The 12,851-nt window shown below is 43.0% G+C and overlaps 1 protein-coding gene across 1 annotated transcript in view; it reads left to right on the top strand.

Annotated features, from left to right (window-relative positions):
• Window positions 1-1,133: 1,133 nt before the first annotated feature.
• LOC139399963 (calcium uptake protein 3, mitochondrial-like) overlaps window positions 1,134-12,851 on the top strand; it is a 29,233-nt gene continuing 17,515 nt past the window's right edge. The window contains exons 1-7 of the mRNA XM_071145100.1: window positions 1,134-1,385; window positions 1,571-1,888; window positions 2,383-2,524; window positions 4,139-4,186; window positions 8,608-8,690; window positions 8,927-8,998; window positions 12,060-12,101. Of these exons, the coding sequence (XP_071001201.1) occupies window positions 1,134-1,385; window positions 1,571-1,888; window positions 2,383-2,524; window positions 4,139-4,186; window positions 8,608-8,690; window positions 8,927-8,998; window positions 12,060-12,101 (957 nt within the window). The remainder of the gene's footprint in view (window positions 1,386-1,570; window positions 1,889-2,382; window positions 2,525-4,138; window positions 4,187-8,607; window positions 8,691-8,926; window positions 8,999-12,059; window positions 12,102-12,851) is intronic.

Below are 12,851 nucleotides of genomic sequence, written 5' to 3'. Positions count from 1 at the left end.
ATGAGGTCTGGGAAAACTCCTGGATGAAGTTGTGAAAAAACGCTCAGATTACAAGCGTTCATCTGGTAAGGTGTTCTTTGTTTTCCCAGACTTGTGACATTGACAGAAAAAACAAGGATGCAGGGAAAAAAAGAGGAGTACGAAAAATGTATGAGGTCACTACTGTAAGAGGCTCTGGATAAGAGTGTCTGATAACTGACTAAACAGTAAAATGTATGAGGTCACTACTGTCAGAGGCTCTGGATAAGAGTGTCTGATAACTGACTAAACAGTAAAGTGTATGAGGTCACTACTGTAAGAGGCTCTGGATAAGAGTGTCTGATAACTGACTAAACAGTAAAATGTATGAGGTCACTACTGTAAGAGGCTCTGGATAAGAGTGTCTGATAACTGACTAAACAGTAAAGTGTATGAGGTCACTACTGTAAGAGGCTCTGGATAAGAGTGTCTGATAACAGACTAAACAATAAAGTGTATGAGGTCACTACTGTAAGAGGCTCTGGATAAGAGTGTCTGATAACTGACTAAACAGTAAAGTGTATGAGGTCACTACTGTAAGAGGCTCTGGATAAGAGTGTCTGATAACTGACTAAACAGTAAAATGTATGAGGTCACTACTGTAAGAGGCTCTGGATAAGAGTGTCTGATAACTGACTAAACAGTAAAGTGTATGAGGTCACTACTGTAAGAGGCTCTGGATAAGAGTGTCTGATAACTGACTAAACAGTCAAATGTACGAGGTCACTGACACTGTAAGTGTCACGCCCTGACCTTAGTTATCTTTGTTTTCTTGATTATCAAAGTTATCTTTGTTTTCTTTATTATTTGGTTTGGTCAGGGTGTGACAAGGGTGGTTTGTTTAGTTTTTGTCTTGTCTAGGGGTTTTTGTACATCTATGGGGTTTTGGTTTGTCTAGGTAAATGTATGTCTATGGTTGCCTAGATTGGTTCTCAATTAGAGGCAGCTGTTTATGGTTGTCTCTGATTGGGAACCATATTTACGTATCCATATTTATTCCTTGGTTTACCTGTGGGTTATTGTCTATGTATTAGTTGCCTGTGTCAGCACCAGTGTTTATATCTTCACGGTCGTTTTGTTAGTTTGTTTTAGTGTTCTTCCTTTAATAAAGAGGAATGTATTTTCATCACGCTGCTCCTTGGTCTCCTCGTTACAACGAACGTGACAGAATAACCCACCAAACCAGGACCAAGCAGTGTGAAAGGGAGGAACAGCGCTTGGTGGAAGAATGGACCCGGGAGAAGGATGAGTGGGTGACAACCTGGGAGGAGATTGAGAGGTGGTCGATCGATCCAGGGAGAGTGCCAGAGCCCGCCTGGGATTCAATGGAACAGTGCGAGGAGGGATACAGGAGAATGGAGGAACGGGTACACGGTTAGCACCCAATATTATTTGGGGGGGCACACGAGGAGATTGGCTGAGTCATGTAGGAGACCTGAGCCAACTCCTCGTGCTTACTGTGGGGATCGTGTTACTGGTCAGGCACCGTGTTATGCGGTGGAACTCACGGTGTCTCCAGTACGCTATTCTAGCCTGGTGCGTTCTATTCCAGCTCCTAGCATTGGCCGGACTAGAATGGGCATCCAGCCAGGAAGGAGGGTACCGGCTCAGCACTCCTGGTCTCCAGTATACCTCCTTGGACCAGGATATCCTGCGCCGGCTCAGCCCAGTGCGTTCTCTGCCAGCGCCCATCCAGCCAGGACGGGTTGTGTCAGCTCCAGTACATCCTGTGCCTACTCCCCGCACTCGCCCTGAGGTGCGTATCACCAGCCCAGTACCACCATTGCCAACACCAAGCACCAGGCTTCCCGTGCGCCTCCAGGGTCCAGAGCGTCTGGTGACAGTACCCAGTCCAGACCGTCTGGTGACAGTACCCAGTCCAGACCGTCTGGCGACAGTACCCAGTCCAGACCGTCTGGCGACAGTACCCAGTCCAGGCCGTCTGGCGACAGTACCCAGTCCAGACCGTCTGGCGACAGTACCCAGTCCAGACCGTCTGGCGACAGTACCCAGTCCAGACCGTCTGGCGACAGTACCCAGTCCAGACCGTCTGGCGACAGTACCCAGTCCAGACCGTCCGGCGACAGTACCCAGTCCAGACCGTCTGGCGACAGTACCCAGTCCAGACCGTCCGGCGACAGTACCCAATCCAGACCGTCCGGCGACAGTACCCAGTCCAGACCGTCCGGCGACAGTACCCAGTCCAGACCGTCCGGCGACAGTACCCAGTCCAGACCGTCCGGCGACAGTACCCAGTCCAGACCGTCCGGCGACAGTACCCAGTCCAGACCGTCCGGCGACAGTACCCAGTCCAGACCGTCCGGCGACAGTTCACAGAACGGAACCTCCAACGACGGGCCACAGAACGGAACCTCCAACGACGGGCCACAGTCCGGAACCTCCCACGACGGGCCACAGTCCGGAACTCCCACGACGGTCCCCAGCTCGGGGTCTCCAGCGACGGTCCCCAGCCCGGGGTCTCTATCGAGGGTCCCCAGCCCTCAGTGTAAAGAAGGGAGGCGGCTTCCAGAACCAAAGCCGCCACCGAGGTTAGATGCCCACCCAGACCCTCCCATATAGGTTTAGGTGTACGGCCGGGAGTCCCCACCTTTGGGGGGGGGGGGGGGGTGTACTGTCTATGTTTATGGTTGTCTCTGATTGGGAACCATATTTAGGTAGCCATATTCCTTGGTTTATCTGTGGGTTATTGTCTATGTATTAGTTGCCTGTGTCAGCACCAGTGTTTATATCGTCACGGTCATTTTGTTGTTTTGCTTGTTTTAGTGTTCTTCCTTTAATAAAGAGGAATGTATTCTCATCACTCTGTGCCTTGGTCTCCTCGTCTGAGAAATGACTAAACAGTCAAATGTATGAAGTCACTACTGTAAGAGGCTCTGGATAAGAGTGTCTGATAACTGACTAAACATTCAAATGTACACATTTTGAAAAACAATAGGAGGTTAAACTAGTAGAATAAAGACAGCAGATAGTTGCAGTTCAAACACTTTATTGAGTTGGCCTCTCCTCGTGGGAGACAAGCTGTATTGAGTATTTGAGTAAGCCTGGGACAGGGAGCATCCATCCCTAGTGTGAGGTCCAGGGCAGGGGGCAGGGGTAGCTCCACTAAGCTGAGGTATCATGTTCCCCTCCTCTCCCCTTCCTGAAGCAGGGAGTCTCTCTCCCGTAACACTCAGTGCAGTCACCCTGAACTATCAGTGGACAGACAGGCTACTGTCTTCCTCTCCAAACAAAAACCTGGTGGAAGAGGGAATGCTTTCAGCCGCCGTGTAACAGACCAACACTCACATATAGAGAAACATGAGCACACACACACACACACATAGAGAAACATGAGCATACACACACTCCCCTTCCAGCATCTAGACCACAGCAGCGGTCCTCCATCTCACTGGGCCATGCCTGTGTTTCCCCTGGCCCCAACAAAGAGGAGCAGAGGGGACATCATCCTAAATGGACCACACCCTCAGGCTGGCCATCCCCTCAACGCTTTACACCTTGCCTCTCCAAACACAACACGGCTGTTTGGGATCTCTTTCCACCCCCCTCCCCCCCACCGTGTGTGTGTGTGTGTGTGTGTGTGTGCGTGCGTGCGTGCGTGCGTGCGAGCGAGCGTGCGTGCGTGTGTGTGTGTGTGTGTGTTCTACCACCCAGTGTTTTAGGTCTTGGGTCTCAGCACCGCTCACTTGCAGTGTAAAAACACCCGCAGCTCTAGTGTGGCCAAAACACCGCCTGCGGCTCAACTCAAAGGCACCTTTTTACATTTTTAGATGTTATCTGCATGAAAGGGGGGATTACTCCTTCTCTACTCCTCTCCGGGAGAAGAGGGGAGGAGGGGAAGGTCTGTTCTACCCTTCCATTTATCTAGAGGAGGCCCGTCTTTGAACAATCAGTAAACATTTTAATCTGGCCTTCAGCCAAGCCGCCTCTAGTGTCCCGGAGTTTGAAAGAAAAAAATCAGGACCCCGACCAGCTGTTTGAGAGTTGGTGAAGGAGAGCGAGAAGGAGAGAGAGAGGGAGAGAGAGAGTGCTTTATTGTACATTAACAGAATGAATCTTGTCAACTGTCCTTTGATGTTCCTTCTTCTCTTTTTCTTTCCAGGCATCATCGCTTACACCGAGTATCTCTTTCTGCTCTGCATTCTGACAAGTGAGTCTCTCTACGCTCTACACTCTCTCTCTTTCTCTCTCTTCCGCTCCCTCTCTTTCTCTCTATCACATACTCTTTCTATCTCTTTCTTTCCCTCTCTCTCACTCTCTTTCTCTCTCTATGTTCTACTCTATGCCCTACCTCTCTCTCTCTCTCATGAAGAGGGGCTGGTGGTGCCCTCTGCTTACATTAAACACAAATCATTACTAAAGGCCAGCGTTGGTCTGTTAAAGTTTACAGTATGTCCCAGACATGGGCGGCCCACCCAAGATCTCCAGTCCCTGAAAAAATACCAAAATCTCCTGTACCTTACACTACGGTAGGTGGTCAAATCTACACTTACCCTGACGAAGCTGCCAAGACACAGAAGGTCCTGAGTTAAGACAAGATAAGATAAAACATGAGTTAAGACAAGATAAGATAAAACATGAGTTAAGACAAGATAAGATAAAATATTAGTTAAGACAAGATAAGCTAAAACATGAGTTAAGACAAGATCAAATAAAACACAAGTTAAGATAAGATAAAACATGAGTTAAGACAAGATAAGATAAAACATGAGTTAAGATAAAACATGAGTTAAGACAAGATAAAATAAAACACGAGTTAAGATAAGATAAAACACGAGTTAAGACAAGATAAGATAAAACACAAGTTAAGACAAGATAAGATAAAATATTAGTTAAGATAAGATAAAACATGAGTTAAGACAAGATAAGATAAAATATTAGTTAAGACAAGATAAGCTAAAACATGAGTTAAGACAAGATCAAATAAAACACAAGTTAAGATTAAACATAAGTTAAGACAAGATAAGATAAAACACAAGTTAAGATAAGATAAGATAAAACACGAGTTAAGATTAAACATGAGTTAAGACAAGATAAAATAAAACACGAGTTAAGACAAGATAAAACATGAGTTAAGATTAAACACAAGTTAAGACAAGATAAGATAAAACACGAGTTAAGATTAATCATGAGTTAAGACAAGATAAAAATAAAACACGAGTTAAGACAAGATAAAATAAAACACGAGTTAAGACAAGATAAGTGTCACACCCTGGCCTTAGTTATCTTTGTTTTCTTTATTAATTTGGTTAGGCCAGGGTGTGATATGGGTGATTTGTGTTTTTGCTTGTCTAGGGTTTTTTTGTAGATTTATGGGGTTGTGTTCTTTTAGGTGTCTAGGTAAGTCTATGGTTGCCTAGATTGGTTCTCAATCAGAGGCAGGTGTTTATCGTTGTCTCTGATTGGGAGCCATAATTAGGTAGCCATATTCTTTGGGTATTTTGTGGGTGATTGTTTCCTGTCTTTGTGTTTGCTGCACCAGATAGGACTGTTTTGGTTTTGCCACGTTTATTGTTTTATAGTTTGTTCATGTTATGTGTCTCATATTAAAGAACCATGAACTTCAACCACGCTGCGTTTTGGTCCGCCTCTCCTTCACAGGAAGAAAGCCGTGACAATAAGATAAAACACGAGTTAAGACAAGATAAAACATGAGTTAAGACAAGATAAAACATGAGTTAAGACAAGATAAGATAAAACACGAGGTAAGATAAGATAAAACACGAGTTAAGACAAGATAAGTTAAAACATTAGTTAAGACAAGATATGATAAAACACGAGTTAAGATAAGATAAAACACAAGTTAAGATAAGATAAAACATGAATATTACTATAAATATTTATATTCATGAAATCACAAGTGCAATATAGGAAAACACAGCTTAGCCTTTTGTTAATCCACCTGTCGTGTCAGATTTTGAAATTATGCTTTACAGCGAAAGCAATCCAAGTGTTTGTGTAAATGTATCGATCACACGATAAAACATTAACTACACTTAGCAACAGGTAGCTCGGTCACGAAAATCAGAAAAGCAATCAAATTAATAATTTACCTTTGACTCCCAGTTACACAACAAATGTTCCTTTTGTTCCATAAAGATTATTTTTAGATCCAAAATACCTCCGTTTGTCGCGTTATGTTCAGAAATCCACAGGAAAGAGCGGTCACGACAACGCAGACTAAAATTCCAAATAGTTTCCATAATGTCCACAGAAACATGTCAAACGTTTTTCATAATCAATCCTCTGGTTGTTTTTAAAATATATAATCGATAATATATCAACCGCAAATACCTATCCAAACTCATGTGACCACTTGACGCGATGTTATCGTTCTGGCTCATTTTTCAAAATAAAAGCCTGAAACTATGTCTGAAGACTGTTGACACCTTGAGGAAGCGAAAGGAAAAGGAATCTGGTTCATATCCCTTTAAATGGAGCAAAGGGAGGCTATGGAACATGGAGTTTTCAAAAAAGACACCACTTCCTGTTTTGATTTTCCTCAGGGTTTCGCCTGCAATATCAGTTCTGTTATACTCACAGACAATATTTTGACAGTTTTGGAAATTTTTGAGTGTTTTCTATCCAATACTACTAATAATATGCATATATTAGCAACTGAGACTGAGGAACTGGCCGTTTACAATGGGCACCTTTTCATCCAAGCAACTCAATACTGCCCCTGCAGCCATATAAAGTTCAGATAAGATAAAACATGAGTTAAGATAAGATAAGATAAAACATGAGTTAAGATAAGATAAGATAAAACATGAGTTAAGACAGGATTAGATAAAACACAAGTTAAGATAAGATAAAACATGAGTTAAGATAAGATAAGATAAAACATTAGTTGTTAGTTAGTTTGTTTTGTGTGATAATGTCCGTTATTTATGTCCAAATGCCTCCTTTTGTTAGCGCGTTCGGTATACATATCCAAACGCTCATTCTGGTCAGCGTTACGTCGGACAAAAACTTCAAAAAGTTATATTACAGGTCGAAGAAACATTTCAAACTAAGTACAGAATCAATCATTAGAATGTTAACATATAGCTTCAATAAAGTTCCAACCGGAGTATTCCTTTGTGTCTTGATGAGCAATGGAACGCAAGTGGATACCATGAGGAATGCGCGTGATCAGAAAATGGCTGACTGCCAGTCACCTGATAGATTCTGCTCTCATTCAGTCCCACCACACAGTAGAAGTCTCATTCAAATTTCTATAGACGGTTGACATCTAGTGGAAGCCCTAGGAAGTGCAACATCATTAATATCTCAAGGGGATTTCAATGGGAACTTTAGAGTGTTTTCTATCCAATACTAATAATAATATGCATATATTAGCGACTGAGACTGAGGAGCAGGCCGTTTACTCTGGGCAACTTATTCATCCAAGCTACTCAACACTGCCCCCCAGCCATAACAAGTTTAAGACAATATAAGATAAAGTTTGTGTTAGGACAACATTGAAAATTGAGTGGCTTTGAGACAGGTGCTTAGCAGGTAGCCTAGCGGTTAGAGCATTGGGCCAATAACCGAAAGGTTGCTCGTTCGAATACCCGAGCCGACTATGTGAAAAATCTGTTGACGTGCCCTTGAGCAAGGCACTTAACCCTAATATGCTCCAGGGGCTTTGCACCACCCTGTAAAACAACACATTTCACTGTACCTATCCAGTATATGTGACAATGAAAGATATTATTTTGTAAATGAAGACTCAACACACATCTGCTCCCAACATTTCAACTCCTATAAATGTAGGTATTCATCATATAGGCCTTCATCAACATTGTTACAATAAAAACACACTTGGAGGCATATATTGCTTTGTCTGCGTCCCAAATGGCAACCAATTCGCTATATAGTGCACTACTTCTGTCCATGGCCCTGGGAAAAAAGTGGTGCACTACATAGGGAATAGGATGCTATTTGGGACGTAGGCTTGAGACTGGCGTTGACAGTCTGTGCAGATAAATCTCCAGCCACACTCTGAGGTGCTGCTCTGCTGTTGTTGCTCACTGAGGGTCTAACGAGGCAATGAGGCATCTCAGTCATCGCTGCTACACACACTTTGCGTGGTAACCCAGCGCTGGAGTAATATTGACATAGCACTTGCCAAGATGAGAGAGAAAGATCAACAGGTATGCATGTACATTGTAGTCATTTAGCAGGCGCTCTTATCCAGAGCGACTTAAAGGGGCAGTTAAGGTTAAGTGCCTCGCTCAAGGGCACATCTACAGATGTTTCACCTAGTCCGCTCAGGGATTCAAACCAGTGACCTTTGGGTAAAGATTCATTCATGGATATCATTTCAACAGTAGTGACGTAGTGAGATATGTGGGATGGTAACAATGATAACACAGACAACTGTGTCAAATTACATTGATGTGTTTGAGCAAAACAGACCACACAACAGATCTTGCCATCATCTGGATACACTGATCGCAGAACACATAATGACTTGAGTCCAGTCCCTGTGGTGTTGAGATCACTCATCTTTCTAGACATCTAGTAGTCCATTCAGTCCCTACGGTGTGGAGATTAGTCATCTTCATACCTCCTCCTCTTCCTCAGAGCCCCACGCAGGCTTCAAGATCGCCTTCAACATGTTCGACGCCGACGGCAACCAGATGGTTGACAAGAGGGAGTTCCTAGTGGTGAGTTACCCTTACTGCTCGCTTAATAAATAAAGAATTGGATTTGAATAATGCATTTAACAGTTGTATGTGTCAAGAAGATAACTGCTGCACACTGTTGATCTCACACATCATCTCTGTGCTCTCCTCTCCTCTCCTCTCCTCTCCTCTCCTCTCCTCTCCTCTCCTCTCCTCTCCCCTCTCCTCTCCTCTCCTCTCCTCTCCTCTCTTCTCCTCTCTTCTCCTCTCCTCTCTAGCTGCAGGAGATCTTCAGGAAGAAAAATGAGAAGAAGGGGAGGAAAGGAGATGTGGAGAAGTCAGCTCAGCTGGTAAGAACAAACAAGAGGGAGAGAGAGTATATTTGTGATTGTATGTATGTGTCAGTGTGTGTGTGTGTGTGTGTGTGTGTGTGTGTGTGTGTGTGTGTGTGTGTGTGTGTGTGTCGTGCATGCATGTGTTCTAGCTAATTTCCCCCACAGCAAGCGGCAGGACCAGCCTCTCCCAACAGTATCTCTCACCCCAAGTCAAACAACAATGTCTGTTTTATTGAGGAATGCAGTAAGCGACACGTATCAACATACTAGACTCACCTATACTGAGATCTAATGTGTACTAATACTACATACTATTTATAATGTTCTGTTTAGTGAAAACGAATGCAGTAAGCGACACGTATCAACATACTAGACTCACCTATACTGAGATCTAATGTGTACTAATACTACATACTATTTATAATGTTCTGTTTAGTGAAAACGAATGCAGTAAGCGACACGTATCAACATACTAGACTCGCCTATACTGAGATCTAATGTGTACTAATACTACATACTATTTATAATGTTCTGTTTAGTGAAAACGAATGCAGTAAGCGACACGTATCAACATACTAGACTCACCTATACTGAGATCTAATGTGTACTAATACTACATACTATTTATAATGTTCTGTTTAGTGAAAACTAATGCAGTAATCGACACGTATCAACATACTAGACTCACCTATACTGAGATCTAATGTGCAACCGTGTTGTTTCCCTCCATTGGTTTATTTTGGTAGCGCCTCCCCTTATCTCATTATCAGGTGAATATCAGCTGTTGTCAAACACACGCGGGTCTGAAAAGACACGTATCTCTCTCAACAGCATGCAGCAAATTCTACTAGTAAAAAGCCTAAATGAGTATGACATCCTGGCATTGAAAACTTGGAACATTTCACACACTATAAAATGTTATATTTTCACATACCCAAAGTGCCTACTATTTATAACGCAGGTACGGGCATTTAGACACAGCCCACGTGTGTTGTACTTGTTATCAATACTGAATTGAGAGGTCATAGAAATCATATTTGAAGAAAAAAAAATATTTCTCGTACAGTATAATATGACATTAAAACATCAACCTCCAAGCATGTTCAGGACCTGTTTTGTCGCCTTGTGCTTTCCCACACTTCACACACACTACAGAGAGTGCATTCCGTTCACTTTGAAGTTAAGATCCCTCTCGCTTGCGTCAGGACCGGTGGGAGACGAGCAGAGCCAAAATGGCCTCCTTTCCCAGTGTTTTGTGGATGGGTGACATCTCCCGTAAGCAGCCCATGTGGCCCAACATAAACAAGACGATCTGATAGAGAGATAAGAGGGGATGAGAGGGGATTGTGGGAGTTTCTGTGGCTTTAGCTTCAGAGGGACCAGACACACTTAGCCAGACGGCTCCTCGGAGGGGCACAGCTGAGGAATGTTGTTTAAAGACTGGGTCCTAAATGGCACCCTACAGAGGTAGGATCTTCATTTGAGCCAGTTTGTTACAGCAGGAAAATAATCCTGCAGCAACAGGAAATGTGAATTATTATGTGGATTATAGTTAATGGCCATTTTTGTAGGGGTTGATACATTTTCCGTAAGGGAAAATCAAGTCGGACATTTCAAAGTGGAAACACTACAATACACTACAAGTTTAACATTTCCTTCAGTTCTCCTGCAACAGTGTGATCAAATTAAGATCCTACATCTGTATTCCCTTTAAAGTGCACTACTCAATTTCCTATAGATGAGTTGTCTGAAAACGTCACGGAAATGATGAATGGTGATGATGAAATGATGATTCTGAAGGGTCAGATAGCAAGCAACAATGACAACAAGCTGCCATGTGGGGAATCGTGGGTTGTTCGTTTCAGCTCGTTTCATCTTGTTATTGATACCATGTTTTGTTTTGACTGGTCATGTCTATGCTAATATGGCAAAAATGTGCTACCTACAGTATCAGCTGTAACGATGTATTTGAGAGACAACAAGCGCTGATTGTGCAAATGTATTTATGTTTTCAATAAACATTGGAGACTAAATATAGTTTACATGTTGTCAACATTCTAAGCCAACCCTGTCAGTTTTGCCCCATAGTTGCGCACGCCTCGGTTTTGCTGCTAAACAACCGACCTTCTATATAGTGCACTACTTTTGCACCCTATTCCCTGTATAGTGCACTCATTTTGACCAGAGCCCATAGTCAATATAAGTGCGCTTTATACAAATGAAGGATCTTAATTAGAGCTAGTTTGCTACAGCAGGAAAATAATCCTGCATCAACAGGAAATGTGAATTATTATGTGGATTATAATAAATATTTTTTTTGTAGGGGGTTGATACCTTTTTTGTTTGGCCAAATAAAGTCTGACATTTTAAAGTGGAAATTACAAACTTCAAATGCAACTACAAGTTTGCACTTCCTGCCGTGCAGGACAATTCTCAGCAATTAAGATCCTACATCTGTTGGGAACAAGGGGCCATTTCAGACACAGCCCAGATGGTCTAATATGTGGTCCGCTGATCCTCCGTTCCCCTTCAATAACAGAATCAGATACGCTGTCTCTTTAACGTTAGGATAACGTTATGCTAATGGTGTGTGTATGTTAAGGTGCCATGTGAATGATACAATCATATGGTGCTATCTGTGACAATCTGACGGTATGTTTTGGGAGCTGTATTACCAGTGTGGCACGTTGTGAACACTTTATCCTTTACATCGTGGATGTCCCAAATGGCACCCTATTCCATATGTGGTGCACTACTTTTGACCAGGGCTCTGGGTCAAAAGTAGGTCACTTTCGAGGAAACAGGGTGCCATTTTGGATGCAAGCGTGGTTTACTTTATTGTAGAAATATGACCTATAGAGAAGTAATACCTGTAGAGCACGTTGTGTTATGTTGTGTAGCTACAAGTGTGATGGTTTACGGTAGCAGTACTCCTGTTGTGCATTTGAGCCAGTGTGTCTCTCCTTGCATGCATCTATTCTAACATGTGACCTTTCTCTTCTTCCTCCTCCTCTTCTTCCTCCTCCTTTTTGACCGCATGCCGTGTCGTCCTCCTCCTCGTCTCTCTGTGTAAAAGAGTATGCAGCTCTATGGATATCAGGTTGCTCCCATCAACAGCGTATGTATCAACCCAACCGCGCCCGAAATGGCACCCTATTCTCTATATAGTGCACTACTATTGTCCAAAAGTATTGTGTTAGTGAATAGGGAGCCATTTCGGACACACCTGTGTACCTTTGTCCCTGGTCTAAACTCTGTATCTATAAGATCTATAGAAATAGAGTGAAATAGATAGAAATCCATTGAAATAGACCTTCCTTGTGTTCTGGCTGTCTGTCATATTGACTGAGTGATTGATTGCGGAGGGGTGGAGGGGTGGTGGAGGAGTAACGATTCTAGGGGTCAGAGAGAGGGGTGTCAACAAAAGAGGATGATTTGATTTAGAATGACTAAGAAACACTCTGGCTTAAAATAGAAAGGGGGGGGGGGGGGGGTGGCAAATAGTATGGATAGTAGAGTGAGCACACATTTTGAAGTAAGCACCTTACATGTAAGTACCCTCAATGAAGTAGGCAGACTAGTAAGAACCCTGTGCAAATAAGATCACTCTAGTGATGTAATAACCCTATGAAGTAAACAAAGTCCTTATGATGTAATAACCCTAGGAGGTAAACACAGTCCTTATGATGTAATCACTCTATGAAGTAAACACAGTCCTTATGATGTAATAACCCTATGAAGTAAACACAGTCCTTGTGATGTAAGCACACTATGAAGTAAACACAGTCCTTATGATGTAATCACTCTGTGAAGTAAACACAGTCCTTATGATGTAATCACTCTATGAAGTAAACACAGTCCTTATGAT

Source organism: Oncorhynchus clarkii, unplaced genomic scaffold (assembly GCF_045791955.1).
Source record: "Oncorhynchus clarkii lewisi isolate Uvic-CL-2024 unplaced genomic scaffold, UVic_Ocla_1.0 unplaced_contig_6761_pilon_pilon, whole genome shotgun sequence".
NCBI lineage: Eukaryota > Metazoa > Chordata > Actinopteri > Salmoniformes > Salmonidae > Oncorhynchus > Oncorhynchus clarkii.
This window is presented reverse-complemented; position numbering and strand designations above follow the sequence as displayed.